General features: G+C 39.6%; 1 protein-coding gene across 1 annotated transcript; it reads right to left on the bottom strand.

Annotated features, from left to right (window-relative positions):
• Positions 1–10,101: 10,101 nt before the first annotated feature.
• LOC104508662 (synapsin-2-like) lies at positions 10,102–16,583 on the bottom strand. The gene is made up of 3 exons (XM_010150365.1): positions 16,552–16,583; positions 12,509–12,794; positions 10,102–10,359 (listed from the first exon to the last, which is right to left on the bottom strand). The coding sequence occupies exons 2-3, from the start codon at positions 12,769–12,771 to the stop codon at positions 10,272–10,274; spliced, it is 351 nt and encodes a 116-aa protein (XP_010148667.1). The 5' UTR covers positions 12,772–12,794; positions 16,552–16,583; the 3' UTR covers positions 10,102–10,271.
• Between the last annotated feature and the right edge of the window lie 311 nt (positions 16,584–16,894).

The raw sequence follows: 16,894 nt of genomic DNA, 5'->3' as shown, positions 1-16,894 counted from the left end.
GAAAAAGATACTTCACAAAGTTCATTTTGATAATCATAGTACTTTGATATAGTACCCAAAATACAGACTACTGATTAATGAGAATTTCCTGAGATGCTCTGTTTTTTACTTTTAACTTATACAGAAGGGACAAAACTCTGGTTTGAGAGGGCCAAACTCATAGGAAAAAAAAAGGACTAATTAATCACCAGAATTACCAGGAATGTTTGCGCTCACAATTAAATTTTAATTCCAAATTAGAATTTCCTGTGCTTTGTGTTGTACTAACTTGCAGAAATGAACAGCTGCAGAGCTGTTGAAACAAATTTCCTGCTGCTACTGCGAAGAAAGCGTACGCTAGAACGGTGTCAGTGAACTTTGCATGGCTCGTGCCTCTCTGCATAAAGGCTGTCAAGCTCTTTCTGAGAAACCTGACATCCCTATTTCGCCTCTCACGGCATTTTAAGAGAAAGTATTAGTGAAGGTTCACCATCTTCCAACCGGAAAGAAAATGGAAACACATTCTTCTGAAATGCTGAGTCACTCTGACGTTCTGAGCCAAAAGCTGATGCAATTCTGCTTTTATCACCGGAAGATCTCTTTGGTAATCACAGACACACCTCTTATTTCAATAGCTTTGGTAGAGGACTCTTAATTCCTCAGACCTAACCCAGTGTGTACAAATCACATTTTTGTTTTCTAGTCCCAATTTCTAGGAGTAAATGTTCAAAACTTGAGAGGCTGCAAGGGGCAGATATCTAAGGAAATGTCAGTCTTTTGCCATGGAATTGCAAGGTGGCTTATGCACAGAAATCCAGAGCAAAAGTACTTGAAAATCTGGAACTCTATTCTAAGGTTTTGGTGTGCATTTAACTCTTAACACTAGTTAAAAGTCTTAATTTTGTGCTGTTTGACACAATAATCTGTTTTTCATTGTAGAAATTATTACTTGAGCTTTAACTGGGTATAAATACAAGCACTACAAAGTAATAAAATCTCCACTTTCAGTCACTTCTCATACATAATACCAGATTGTATCCTGACAACTGAGCAATTTTTGTGTGAGACTAACTAGTTAATGCTTTGTTACCAATGGAATGATGACCAGCAATGCTGTTTCTGTGACCAGCTTGATTAAGGAGAGCTGACACTGTCCTAAGAACATTAAGCTTCACCTGGTAAGAACCCTCATAAAAATTTTACTAACTAACTTCTGCACCAAAGGAATAAGCCCAATGTTAGCAAGAAGTTAGGCTGGCATTTAAGTTGGCTATCACATTAAGTAGAAAGGAAAGAATACTGGGATTTTCAAGGGAGTTGAGAGAAATGAGAGGTCAATGTATTGCTTGTTTTAGTGTTAGAAGATCTCCAGTTTAGAAAATAATTGATATTCCTTCTTCCACACCCTGCTGCCATAATTATGTAAAGAATCTGGATTATGCTTCCGACTTGATTTAACTGTTTTATAATAAGTCACAAGCATACCTTGCCTACTTGATGATATTCCTTTAAGGTTGTGCCAGTCTTTCCATTATTAAATCATGTTTAGTGTTATATACTGGTTGCTTAAAAAAAAATTCATTTCAAGCTTGAACTTGCTATGCATTCTCAGCTAGCCATATGTGTGAGGGAGCACAAAAAACATCAGTACTATTTAGCAACTTAACATACTAATTTTCAGTGTAATGGAAATTTACGCTTTTCTTTAAAAAAATGTGGGAAAAAATGTTAATCACAATGAGGAATTCATGTTGTTAGTGGGAAGAATAAGCATAAAAATAACAAAGATCTGTATTGTGTATATATGGTCTGTGTGCTGCCCCTATATATTCCTCCCTTCCCACCCCCTCAGCATAAATCTGACCCAGTTGTAGAAAATTTGAGTTTTGGTTCGAACAGGAAGCAAGCACCTAAAAAGGAAGACTTGTGAACAGAGAGTAGGAAGGACTGCAAGTTTCAAACACAGCAGTTCAGATACACAGGTAGGTACAGGAGCCCTAGTTCCCCACTCTGCTACTGTTCCGGCTTGTCAGTTTGTCTGAAGTGCAGAAGTAGATGAGAATTGAAACCAATGGTGGGTCTTCTTATAACCTTTTTAGCTACCTTCTTATAACCTTTTAAGTTACAGATTTTCCCCACACACCACCCATCCCTTACCCCTCCATATCCCAAAGAAACTTGGAGACTTTGTAACTCAGTATGGATGACCAGTCTAAAGAAATACTTAGTATGGAATGCCAAATGTTTTTTAGGACAGGGTAGAGTTTTTTAATAGCTGAACCAGTGTTTCGGGAGCTTTTTTTTTAACACTAGGTCTCGTACGGGTCTCTACATAGACTTCATAGCTGGTCAGTCTACTCGCTTCCCTCCTTCCAAGTTTTATGCACGGCCTGCTGAAGGTCAAAAAGAAATGTTGATTTGAAATACCTCCATCTCAAGAAGATGTACCAAAACATATCTGCAAGTTACTGTTAGGATAGTAAAATCTCTTCCTGGCTTTGTCCTGAAGAGCAAACATCCAAGTCACTTCATCCAGCAGCTCTATTTCTCAGTATGCTTCTGCTGACCCTAGTACCATATATTTTTATGCCTTCAGTCTAAAACGTGACCTTGTCTGCAGGCTTTCTTGGACATAATTATATTTTCTTTCCCATTTTTCAGAACAGATGATTGAATTCAGCCTTTTCATTCACTTTTTATCTGCTAGTTGTAAAGAGAACTCAGGCCATTTAAGTCTCCAGTTTGGGGTTTTTTTGGAGGCTTTAAAAAAAAAAAAAACAACAAACCCACAGGTGTATTTTAGACTTTCATTGTAGTCAGAGAGAGGTAGGCTAATGAATTCATCCTAATACCTCTCTGAAAGGTACAGTTACTCTGTCTGTGAGCCTCATGCTGTGAACGCCCCTCACATCCAAGCTCTCAGCTATGAATGCACCCTGTGCTACCGTCTAACGCTGTGTGGAGTTGCCAAGTGGTCTCTTTTCCAAATACTTACTAGGCTGGGGACTGCCTAATAACTGAGATGAGGGAGACTTATTCTGATGTGGCTGTAGACGCTAGACAGTTAAATTTGCAGAGATCCACGGAAGGCAGTTTGCTTTTCAGAAGTTGCTGAGGGCATAATTGGGCTTTTTGCAGTTTGAGGGTGGGCTGTTTAACCTGAACAAGTTCCAGCTTGTTCAATTGTAATTTAACAATATATTTTCCCCATACTTGCTGTGTTCCTCCCAAGAGATGCTTGCATCTCCTTGATGCATGAAAGGATACCTGTATTTAATGTTCATATTAAATGAGCCTGTAAAGTAAATTCTCACATAATTTTACATTTGAAAGTACTATTTGAGGTGTGTGTGTGTGTATATAATTGTTAGATGCATGTGTGGAAATAAAACAGTCTTTGCTCTTCCCTTTTGTACCTCCTCAAGACATGTAATCTACAAAGCAGGAGAATTGCATGATAAAATGTGCCAGAGTGGAATGCATAATTATTCCAGAGGAGGGTAAGTCAGTTCAGAACTTGTACTAACATTCTTAAGGGCAGCAGGAGCCTTCTTGCCATGAAATTACATCAGCTCTCTATGGCCCAGAGTCAATGCACATGCTTTCCCTTTCTAGTAAAAAAAGGTGTGAAAAATGCTAATGTCTTCAAAAATGTCCTGTAGAACAAAGCTGAGTAAACGAATATATATTACAGTGCAGTGTTCACCTGTAAGTGAACTTGAGTTTAAGGGGAGAAGAGATTGAGATGTTGTACTTTTAAAACAACCATTTCACTTTTTTAATAGATTAAGTCATGACTTGCAAACAGACAAAAACCATCTAAATAAGAAAAAGAATGCTTCCTTGATCCTAGTTCAGAGACATTCCCATAACAGGTGGGGCAGAGGCCTTTAAATTACAGGTCTCCATACACCCAAATCTCTTACAATTCCATCAAGCAATGAGAAAAGATATTTTTGCAGTAAACAGCAGTGGATGTGGCTAACAACATCCGGTTTTGAGACTCTTAGAAGGCAAATGTTTGGTTGGGACTGTGCAGTAACAAAGTCAGAGGTAGAATCCATTCTGTATGGAGACACTGCCCAGTTTCCTAGGAGACTTAGATGAAGCATACAACACTTTCTGCTAACTAATACACTTAAATTGTCACCCAAACCGTCAACTAATGCATCTCAGCACAGTCCTGATTTTCTGTGAATTCCGTGAAGTAATTAGGCCGGGTTCAGCTAGTGGATAGGGAGTGAGTAATTTCCATTTGCCCACGAGGAGAGGGAGGAAAGGAGCATTTCCTTTTTCTTATGCTAGAATACCTGGCACTTATAGCTGTTTGGTGGATCTATTGTGCAAGACAAATCGTACATAGACTGCAAGCTGATATGGCACCAGCAGAATTTGTTTGCTCACCAAATTCTAGTGGCAGTCCCTGGAGTCGCACGCCATGCTTCTTACTGCGCGAGGCCGGCGGAGAATGCGGCCTTGAGCTGCGCGTGGCTTTAGGGAAAACATTCCTAAAGATATATCCATGCTCAGGACACTATTGTTAATGTGGCTTGCAAAGAAAGAAACATGCAAAACGCAGAGACTACAGCGGTTTGGCTTGAACCAGCCAAAACTGTGAAGTATTCAGCGACGATAGATAGAGTCAGGATAGTAATCTGCTGTTTAAAGGGCCCATCTGGAAGATTTACATAATCATCCGTTGGAGAGATTGGTACAGTAGATCTCCAGTCAGAGCTCACTTGGCAAGGGAGGTGCTGGCTTATGGCAGTCTGCAGTTTGGGAAAGGATGCTTTGCCCCCACTTCTCTCGTCATATGTTAAAACTCCCAACTTTAGGAGAAGAGACATATTACGAGTGAAGCTGCAAGATGCTCACATTTTGTTACAGTGGGTGGAAATGAAATGAGCATATTCTTCTCTCACATTGACATCTTGTGATTTTCTGAAAAAAATTTTGCCCCATAGCTCCAGTTCCCACAAGCAACATTTCAGGTGACTTGAAATTCTGCCATTTATGTGAAATACCTGAGTAATATGGGAAAGTAAGCACCAGCTTATCCTCTTTTTCCTTAACAGCAGAAGTACTGAAAATCTAACATCTATGGACTGTGTTAATTCTTTGGGTGATCATCTTCACTGCTCTGAGTTACAGTAAAATTTCATTCTGAGCTGAGAAAGCAAGAGGAGAATATGAACAGTCAGCTTTACATTTTTTGCTACTTACTTGCCAGCTTCACAGCGTTAGAAAGCATGGATTAGCTCAAGACAACACCACCACTCTTGCCCTTAAACAAAAATTCAGCTACTCCTCAGAGCTTATAAATCCTTAAAGCAGAATTTGGCTGATTAGGATTGGTCAGAAGAAGAGGCACATGTGAGTAAAGTAAAATGGTTAGGGGGAGAGACAAGTGCTAACGAAAACCATGTGTAAAGAGTTTAGCTCCCAATGAATCCATTCTGATGCTTGTCAGGTTAGCTAACATTTTACCTCATTTCATCCATCACTTTTATAGAACAAAGATTCAGCCACACAGCCAGGTACCTTCTCCTCCAACAACATATATCCTGCACAGGGAAACTTAAATGTCCAGTAATGTGAAGTGGATCAGTTTTAAAACACCACATCCAGCCTTGGAAGTTCTGAGCAGCGCCACTGCTAACGGAAGTCAAAACTCCAGTCCCAGTAAAAAATACAAAATCTGCCTTCCCCTCATCTCAGTTGATCCTCCTTCTAATTTTTTGTAATACAATCTGTGGGGCAAAACCCACCAGCATATCTCTTTAACTCCTAGGCTATCTTGAGGTGAAACAGGGGGATATGCTTTCTGTTGTCATTCTTGGCTTATTGGAAATATAAAGAACTCACGTTAGTATTTGAACTCTATTTTTTTAACAAAGTTAAATTTTCTTTGCATTCTTCCTTGAATTAATTTTTGAGCTGCAAGAATCTAACTACAGATGAGCAAATCAGTGTTTCATGAGACTTCAACTATCATCTTAAGGTGGAATATTCTTCCTTAGAAAATGAGGAGGAATTAGAGGAAATGAGGATTTTGCAAATTTGGCTGCTTAGTTACGTGACTGAATATGCATTTGGAAAACTAATTACTAATTTTAGGTACCTATTTTGAAAATTCTGATATGAGATATTTAAAGCATCTTAAAAAAAAAAAAGAAAAAAGATTGCTTGTTTAGCAATGCATGCCCAATAAAAAGCATTTCCATGTCAGAGACATGTCATTCAGAACATAAATTCCTTTGTGCTGGTGTATGTGACAGTTTAGGTCATCTTTCTGAAATTGCTCTGAGTCAATATTCACTTCTGGTTATTTTTGGTATGGATAAATAAACTGGACGAGTGATCAAAATTTGCAAATGCGTCTTCGTTGGCAGCACTGTCTTGCTCGACAGCTTTATTCTGCCATGGGAAGAAGAAAGCCAGAGAGCGCTCAATTAAGTTGCCTCTTACTCCATGCCTGAATTGTTGCAAAGGGTAAGATAGCTGAGCGTCCAGACCTAAGAGGAAACCCAGTCCCAAGCATGGGCAACCAGTGCCATTTGAGATCACCTTTGCACATCCCGCCTAGCCTCCAACTGGATCTGAGTGTAGCCCAGGTCTCCCACAGATCCTGCGTCATGCCTGCCATCCCCGGTGTGGCTATCCTGGTTACAGGATAGGCATCGTGGTACGAGATCTAAGGAGGCACTGGATAGCTCTCTTGGGCTTATCCAGCCGCCTGCATCCTACCCAGCCTCACTGGAAGCGGCCGTTGATGGACAACTTGCCGGGAAGTTTATTCGTGGTGTTCAACCAAACACTGGCAAGAGCCACGTCAAGGCACAGGCACTATGCCGTGGCCTCTTCCGTGTCGTAAAGGGGAGCTTCCTTGCGTGCCACCTCTTCACTGCGCCAGGGCTGGCTCAGAGAAGTGACTTTGTTCTTGCCAAGCAGGAAGTACACAAAGTACACACAGTATTTACAGAGTACCTTAGTACTGTTTTGACTAATTCTTACTGGAGAGTTAGTGGTTGTTTCAAAGCTAGATTAGTCACTTGGCCCATAATTATAATCTCTTGAAATCTGCTTGTGTGTTTTGAATTGGCTTCAGGCCTAATGGTCAGAAGATGGCTCCATCTCGGTCTTAAGACTAAACTTGATTAGTAGCTCTGTAGTTGTCACTTTATCCTGGTTTATAAGCGGAAGATGAAAAAGAGGTGGAGACGGAGTGCTGTGGCATCACAAGCTGCATCTCCATGGAAAAGGTGCAAACGAAGTACGGACCTTATGTTCCCAGGCTAATGTTCACAGCGGCGAACAAGCGCAGACACTCCGATTAGTTCCGTCACCATTTACGCAGCCCTAGGTAAGGCTACATTGGATAACGGGGCATTTAGAGCTTGCCCAGGAATTCACGGCACAATCTGCTTAATGAAGTAAGACAAAATGGACAATAAATGTTGGAATAGACTTTTTATAAACCCTCATTTTTTCTGATTGCTATTTTGGAGATGTTTTATAGATTACTTAAAAATGTCTTAACCGTGAAACGCTGCAGCAGAAACATAAGCGTGCATCAGCTTGCGTGTGACACGCTTTAGCACGCTTGGAGGTATAAAGAAGTTTTGGCATGGCGGAGAGGCAATGTGCTATGTACATTGTGTGGGAGGATACACCATGCAGATTTGATTGCATCATCTTGCTCTCTTTTTTCTTTTATTTTCTTTCTTTTTTTTGTTCCAGATGGTAAAACAAAGACTGTAGTGAAACCCGTTTTCTCCCAGGAAGAGGTGGGAGGGAATTTTATATGAGCGAGAAACTTTGCCTCAAGTCGAAATCTGGGGTCTGGACTAATGAACTACCTGTAATTCATACTGCACTAAATATTGCTGAAACTAGGCATGTACTAATCATGAACCATGCCAAACTATGCATAATTACTATGCTTTCTCTGTAGCAGTAATTAATTTGCGTTGGCAACTTTGATTAATCTTTCTAATCTAAAAGTAAAGTGCTTCTCAGACATGAAAGGCTCTATAACTGCTCGGGGTTGTTATTGCAGCCCAGTGAAGGGTGTTTCAGTCCATGGAGGGGCAGGAGGGGGACAAAACTTTTAAAAATCAGTGTGTAGCTGATATTTGTAAACTAATAAAAACTATTAACAGTTAAAACATTCTGTTTTGCCACAGAACTCATTGTCTAAACTCCAGGCTTCTGCACACAGTACGCTTCTCCTGAAAGAAAAGAGCTCTGGTGTTAATTCAGTGAAAGGGGTCCCCCGAGGGCTGTTCCCCAAAGAGGGGGGTTACATGCCGATCAGAGGGACTGAGATTCCATCCATCCATAGAGGGCAACGCTATGCGTTTAACACCTGTAATGCTGCCGTGCAAACTTACCCGTGAGGTCATTTTAGCCTAAACCGGGAGGAAAGGGCTGTTCTGGGCATGATTGTGCAGCTACGGTCCTGAGTCGGTCCTCACTGTCGGCTCACAAAGGGTGTCGGTCGTGTTGCCTGTGAGTGCGTTGGACATACCTGCTTTTCAGGAAATATATATGCTAGGATCATCAACTTTGACTGTGTTGACAAACAGAGAGCTATCAGACGCTAACGTACAAACTGAATCCTGACATCACTGGAGGTTAAAGTTTCCATCCTTCACTGTCAACCTCCCGGCCCAAGCCAGGCTCTTCGCCCAAAGGACTCCACAACTGCGGAAAGGACTTACGTTACCAAATGGCGACTGATTTCCCCAGACTTCATGAACTATCAGATCTACAAGAAGTAAGATTTCCGAGGCAAATAGATTTCGGTCTCTACAAACTCATTACAAATCCCATAGGGTTTTTTAAGTTAACACTGTGTTGCTTGTTTTCTACCTCAGACGTGCTAATACTACAGTTACTTTTTCTTCTTTCCCCTGTTTCCTGGCAAGGAACTGCATGCAATTTGTGATAGGCAGAATGATGTGATAATAATTTGGAAATGGGTAGACTAGCAATTACTAATGAACCTCAGTTTGATTTAGGCAATTAAAAAAAAAAAAAGCTGCTATTACCTCCAAGTCTGTGACCAATTCTGTATTCTCAAGCTGGAGAAAGATTTTTTAAATACGTAACTTATTAGAAAATTATTCCTAAAATTTGTAATTTTTTTATAATGTTGCTTCCAAAAAGGAATAATTTGTGATAGTTTGTTTTCTTACAGCTGTGGTTTATGTCCAAATATTTTATAATCATAACGCTTCCCTTCTGATACCAGACATAATAGACAACGAATGTTGATGCTGAAACAAGCTTTGTAGAAGACTTCTTTAACTCAGGCATGGGACTTTACATTTATTAGAAGGTGTTCACAAAAATAAGGGTAACATCATGCATATTCTTTGCAACTAAACCCAATCATGGTTACACTTTGGAAATAAATTTAAGTAGACATATGGAGATACAGTAGTACATATACACTCTATTTATGACATTAAGTTAGTGTACTGATAACTCTCAGCAATACATCAGAAGTCTACAACCAGCCGATGGGAAGATTGTACAAGGAGGAAGAAACTGCTTCAATTTCTCACATTATTTGTGTGGCTTGACAAGAATGTCAGTGTGAATTGCTTCCTAAATCTGGGAGGCAAGAACAAGTCAAGACTATACTTTTGCAGTACAAAACATTTACGCACAAAATACACATGCATTGCAATGCATTGGAAATGGGCAGAGCAAGGAGAAACCCATTTCTCAATGCTTTATTAACACAGTTCTACACAGGAGTCTCCAACAGGGCTATATAGCTCAGTCACAGTAAGGCCACAATATTACAATGGATAAGGACCTTAGAATTCAGTATTCTGTGAACCCTTCCTTCTTTATAGATTCTAATACAAGTTCCTGAATGCTGTCTCATCAAAGTCTTCCTATTTTTTTCTTTTTTTTTTGTAGGTTTAACATATTGCTTAATACAACAGTTAGCACAGTAGAGAAGGGTACGGTCACAGGGAAAACAAAACCTATGTAACATTCATGTAGTTTAGACTATGTGCTGGGTGCATTTAGATGAAGCCAGCTAATCAGAAAAAAGGCTAGCAAAGGATTTCCTCAAGTTTCGAATAGTTTCAGCTTTTTTTCTTTTTTTTTTGTAGGTTTAACATATTGCTTAATACAACAGTTAGCACAGTAGAGAAGGGTACGGTCACAGGGAAAACAAAACCTATGTAACATTCATGTAGTTTAGACTATGTGCTGGGTGCATTTAGATGAAGCCAGCTAATCAGAAAAAAGGCTAGCAAAGGATTTCCTCAAGTTTCGAATAGTTTCAGCTTTCGCTTCATCTTCTTTAAGGATGATTCTGTGAAACTGAAGGCATTTGTCAAAGACTGCGATTTGCTGAAAGACAAAAACGCAACATGTTTTGTATGGTCATATTGTCCGCCAGCTTCCCCCCCAACCCCCGACTTGTATGAGTTATAAGAAAAGGAAAAATGCCCATGAGATGTGGACAGTTTGCAGGTGAACGAAGTGGCCATTCAACACAAGCAAGGTAGTGAGATGCAGCATGCAGAGCTGCTGCAGCACAGCATATTCCCTCTGCACCTGGATTTGAGAAGTAGGATAATCTTTAGAGAACACACTGCTTTTGTTACAGATCTGAAACACTGTATTCCAGTAAACTGGATGATGTAAATTAGAATTTGAGGAAAAACTGGGCCTGCTTGCTAAATCCAAGCCATCACCCAAACCAGGATGAGCAGCAATTGTGTGGCTACGCACAAAGAAAATTAGGTGTGTATATGGGCAGGAGTTTGAAGACTGAATCCTAAAGTTGTAATGTGCTCTGTCTATATATATACTGGACATTTGATCTTTAATGCAGGCTTAATGATCTTTAAAAAAATCCCCCGAAGCAGGTATCATTCTTCTGGTCTAATAGCAGCCTAGCAGTGCTATTCTCTCCTTGGGGCTACCGTGTAACTACAGTAAAAGTCCCTGTAAGTATGAATAACAACATACAAGAAGGACAATGTCTGAAGCGTCAAACTTTAACTCATGACTTGTCAGATAACACAATATTTAAAAAGTAGGCTTGAATTTAAATGGCAAACATCGATGAGTTATAATCTTTTTACGCAGATATCCACGCATTAGTAAAACCAGTTAACTGACCTCATTTTTATCTCAGTACAATAGCAGGATTTCAGTTTTGGCTGTAGTAAAACTGAAACATTTTTCCTGTTCAGATTGTCTTATACCCTCCACGGCTTGCAACTTCTCTGCCTCTAAACTAATAATGCACAGCAAACAGTGCTACAGGCGTTTTAGGTTTTTCATAAATTATAGTTGTGTTAATGAGAATAGACTGATAAATGTTTGTTTGTACTCACTGAAAGAGGGAGGGTGGGAAGCAGCACTTGACTTGATTAGTAACACAATAAGTAGCCTAATTAAATATTTATTCACAGATTAATAACATGTACATACAGGTTAGGCAACAGCATGTGGGTGAATACAAAGCATACACATGCAAATAGATAGAGCTAATCCTACAGGCAGGAGATCTGAGTCTTGGTATGGGCCTAAAACTGCTGCTTGAAAGTCCCAAAACCTACTCACATTACGGCTTGCATCTTAAAAACTGTCATTTCTTCATTTGTGCTTTAAATAGAGGCTATCCTGTTCCATTTGAAGAAGAGAAAAATGAATCTGGATTTGAACAAGGGACTGAAGGAAAGGGAGAAAGTGAGGAGCAGTATGTGGTTCTGTTCTTCTGTACCCGGTCTTAACCGTTTTTCTTCAGCGTCAGAAGTCCGCAAGTTGAGTTTCAAACTGGTTTAGTCTTCCATCTTGCTCGAGAAAACTGGCCTCCCTATTCTCTACGTACATTTAAATAACGGGGGAGTGACGCTGAGGCTTGCGATTATAAACCAGAATAAATAAATGCACTGTCCTGGGAAGGCGAGGGAAACATTGTCATTATCGGAATTATTATCCACCGCTGGGCTAACTACGGCCTGTTTCCTGTGCGTGTCCGGCAGCCGCCTCTGGAAAGGGCCTGGGAGAACTGCCACGAAGGCAGCGCGACCGCGGAGCAGCGCAGTTGGGCCAGCCACCGTCCAGCAGGTTCACTGGGATGGCTTCGAGGCCTTTTGAAACTGGAATCTGCTTTCTGAGTGACTGCAAGGTTAGAAGTTTAAATAGATAAGGCTTCCTCTTTTCTGTGCAGGCTTACAGCACACCCAGATCATGAGTCAGGGACTTAAAAAGGAGAAAACAAATACGAGAAAGATGATGAGTTTTCAGACCTAGTCAGGGCAGAAATTGCACAATAAGTGAAATTTTGTGTAGCGCTTAGGGTATGACCAATGACACCGGCTCAGTAATCATAAACAGAGAATAAGCTTTTTGAAATGTTGTCAATTCATTTTAGGCTTGGGAACATACGTACGTTTTTCCTAAATATTAGACCAACTCCCAAATCACAGTTACGACAACAAAATGTGTTACGAGGAGAGAAGAAAATGGGTAAAGCAAATCTTACTTAAGTTGTGGATGAGACTGAGGCTTCTGTTGTGGAGTTGGCTGCGGAGCTGGCTGCGGAGCAGGCTGTGGAGCAGGCTGTGGCTGCGGCTGCGGCTCTGCTTCCTTGGATAATCTGGTGCTGGAAGGACCTTGAGCTTGGGGACGTGGTTGCTGAGTTGTAGGTCCAGGTGGACGCTGTGGCTGGGAGGTTGAGGGCTTTGCTGACTGCCCAGGGGGGTACATGCGCTGTGGCTGCAATGGCTCCTGGCTTTGTGATTGCATTCCTTGGGGTTGCACTGGGCCCCCTAGGTTCAGTACAAGAAAAACTTCATAATGTTATAGTATCAAAGAATTCCTATTAGATTTCATATCCAACACTTTAAAATAATCCTTGCATGTGATTAATTCTAATTTTGAGGCAAAAATCTATTCATCTGGACTGCAGTTTCATGTAGGCAACACTACTAATCACAGTTGGTACATTAGTAACTTGCTTGGAGCCCCTGTGATCCATCCTTAAAATTGCTAAGTACGAAATTTATCCCAGCAGGAGCGGTACTGACTTCAAATCAAACCAATGGAGTTACACCCTGTATAATTTTGGCCCAGCTCAAGGAGAGGCCGCGAGTCAATGGAACATACCAGTAATACCTATTTCAGCAATACAGCTACTGTTTTCTGTGTAGTTATTGCAGTTTTGTTCCTCCAGAGTTTTTGAATAATTTCTGTAATATTCCTCTTAAATTCACTCTTACAGCAGTAAAACAACTTTGTACTGAAATTTTCCGGCTGATTTAAAGTCTTTTGATAAGTTATTTAACCTCTTAGTGAAATATGTCAAGAACATTACAAAACACACAAATAAGTCATTAGTAATTTTTTAGCAAGGGGATCTTTCCACTGAGAGGGAAGTATGCTGGCAAAATACTGTATCAAGTGTGAAACTGCATTTTAGTAGAGACCTAAATTGTGAAATCCGGGGCTGAAAGATGCTACATCATCATACAGGGTTGTTTTTTCTGCTTCCTGACTGAAATAGTGCTGTGTCAGGTATCAGTGGGCAGGCTGCTTTCATCTCCCATCAGATGCCTGAACGCGGTTTTCTGGGCTGAGAGCTGTTACAACCGCGCGTGACAAAGCACACAGGACATCTGAGTTGAAGGGAAGAAAGTGGATTCTGAGCGCTTCGTTTGGATGATGCTTCATACACGGGAAGAGCTTTGCTGAACAGTGAACAGTACAGAGGACAACTGACCTAGACGTCCTGAAGCTGTGGGCACTCCTAGTCTCACACTGATTTTTAGTGCAAGTAAAAGACTTAATCTATTCAGGTCTCAAAGAAAACCTTCATATCTGAAAGTGCTGTTGCAATACACGACTTTTTTAAAAAAATGGCTGTTATAGTTAACTTTTCCACTTACTAAATGAGATTCCAGTGTGTGTGTGTGAGAACAGCACGTACTAATGCCTCAGTACGTTTTAACACAGGTGTAGCAGTGTGTTGTGGTGTAGAAAGATAAATAGCACGTACTGTATGTTAAGGAATGTGCCTTCATTGTTTATTAATTTGAACCACTTTTGTAGGAAATATTTGAAGGTGATAACATGGTCTTGCAACATCTTAGTAAGAATGGTTTCTTATTAGTCTCCTTTCACTCAATACTGAAAAACAGAATGGTTTCTTTCCCCCACTTGTACATACAGGCTTGAATGCCAGAAACTTTACACTGAAGACAGATATAACTTTCTTTTATTGCACATTAAGCTGTACAAGATATTTCACATAAAAGATATACTGCTGTCACACTTCCAGCATTTGCTCACTTTCTCGCAGCTGGGTTGTACAAAAGGCAACAATCATGAAAGAAACTTTTACCAAAAATAACTCAACAAAACTGAACATTAAGCCTACACTGTAGAACATCTGTTCCCTGTTACCCACAATAGTGCACCTAAGCATGCTTACATGCAGAGAGACATTTTGGCTTGCTTCTTGTCTGTGGTATGTAGTAATAGTGTGTGCCCTTGTAAATCCTTTACAGTCAACAAGCTGAAATCCTATCTGAAACACCCATCTATTCTTTGCACACACAACTCACAAATGTCGTGTGAAAAGCACTTGTGAATACTTGTACCACTACATGCAAAAAAATACCAACTGCTTTAAATAAAATCAATCATCAGATTCATTTCTCCACCCCAGGGCAGTATGGTTGATTCACTTTTATGGTGTCTGGAGGTAAGGATTTGTGAACCTGATTCTAAGTGGAATTTTCTTAATATAGAACAAAACAGCCAATGCCATCATTGGAATGATCACTGACCCAGACAAATGCCGATCACTAAAGCAAAATATTCATGTAATTTACTGATAGGTAGTAAACAGTAGCACTTACCACAAACATTTACATAGCTAATAATGCATACCTTAAATCTCATCTTACCAGCCAGCTTGTACAAATAAAAGAAACACTGAGAATGATGATTCTCACTGATAATTTTTTCCTTGTAGGGAAAACAGAAGTAGAACATAAGGCTGTTTTCCCTTTAAACAAAATTGTTTGCACTAAACTAATGGCCACTACTCATCTTTGTACATATTCAAGATGAAAATTACAGGTTTGTGGCTCACTTGCAACTAAGCTGTATGGTATGCTAGCAGTGTGTAGCTTGTGATTCGAGGCTAGATTTCTCACAATTGGATTAACTGCCTGCCTGTGTATTTCTCATTATCTTACATTATAGATTGGCAAAATCTATAGATTGTTACACTGTGATTGGCAAAAATCACAAACAATTTACCTACCGAAAACCTAGCAGTTGCAGGCATCTCGAGTCTTTTTGCATGTTTGATGTCAAGCAATTATTATAAGCCCTATTTATGTGGATAACACTGGGACTGAATTTTCTTTATAGCTATCTGAATAATTCTAGGTTTAAAATAGTAGACCTGAGTTGGTAAAGAAAACCACTGACATTTTTGTCTTGCATTCTAATCAAAGGGCAAGATCCCTAACTGGTTAAAAGTGCCTTGGTCTACCTTCTCCTAGCATCTCAGTATTTGAAAAAAATGAGCTCTTACAGGAAGTTTAACAGTCCTTGACGTACTTCTCACCAAATAACCTGGGATGTAACTCTTAGGCAAGTATTAGATTTTTGAAAGTATTTGCATTGTTTTCATTAAAAATCTCCATAGCTTACTAATTCAGAATGACAACAAAAGGTACTACTTAATTGAAATAGGATACATTAAATACTCACACTTTCACTGAGATATTGCACATAGGTGGCCCATTTACATAGCTTTGTAGCTAATAATTTAATGCAGAATTACTAAAAATATGAATACCAGTATGTAAAATAGAAGATATTTTAAATATTCCTTGGGAAGAACTGTATCTTATGGAGTCACTGAAATATTAGACTTCCACTTGCGTATAAGTAAAACTCAAATGTTAACAAACTTTATAAAATTATAAATAAAAAGCCTCACTAGCAAATTCTAATCTAGACTTTTAAAAATATATCTGGATCGCCTAACTATTAGTCATGCACACGCACAGAAAAATAAAGGCTATGAGTACAGTGTGCACACACTCACTGAGTAAGCAAAAGTATTTAGATTTTAGAACCTTGGTGGTATCTTACTTAACGATATATAATACTGAAAAAATACTGTCTACCCATCCATAATGTACAGTTGCACTGGGCTCTAAAGAGGCACATTCTTTGTACACTGTTGACAACAGCCCTGAAATCACAAATTTTACAGAGAAAGGTAGGTAAGCATTACACGCACAGACATGAACAAGTAAACAACCAGACGGTATAGTTGACACTGCATAGAAAAAACACAGTCCAGGTCAGCACTGAAACAATGCAAAAATCGAACGAAACTGGCACGTCTGCTTTTAAGATTGTGTATTTGTTTCTTGGTTTTAATTTTTTTTTTTTTTTAATTTTTGCTTTAACCCTTGCTTTTAGTCTCAATAATCTAAGTAGCCTGGACTTGTTTTGGTCCTACTGCAACGCCATTACAGTCGAGAATGTACTGTAAACAACCTTGAGGTGGTGGTCGCTGAGGTGGGATTTTGTTTGGCTCTGGCTCCTTTAGTGATCCACTCTGGAAAATACATTTGAAAACAGAAGAGAAAAAAAATTAGAGTAGCTTAGTTCCAATTTTCCACTAATTTGTCTTTATTTACATTAGAAATCTCTCCATTGGTGGGGGCTGAACATATACTTTTAATTTATTCCAGATAACAATTCCTATTTCGGTTGCTGTCTGACATGATATATGAATCCTGGACTAATCCAAAGCTGAGTTCTTAGAAGAAATTGTTTTCCCTTTGCAGCACGTGATCATGATATAAGGAGTGCCTTCCCAATCTTACCTCTGTTTGTG

This window comes from Eurypyga helias, unplaced genomic scaffold (assembly GCF_000690775.1).
Source record: "Eurypyga helias isolate BGI_N326 unplaced genomic scaffold, ASM69077v1 scaffold43424, whole genome shotgun sequence".
Classification (NCBI taxonomy): Eukaryota; Metazoa; Chordata; class Aves; order Eurypygiformes; family Eurypygidae; genus Eurypyga; species Eurypyga helias.
The sequence above is the reverse complement of the archived record's forward strand: the minus strand, read 5'-3'. Positions and strand labels throughout refer to the sequence as shown.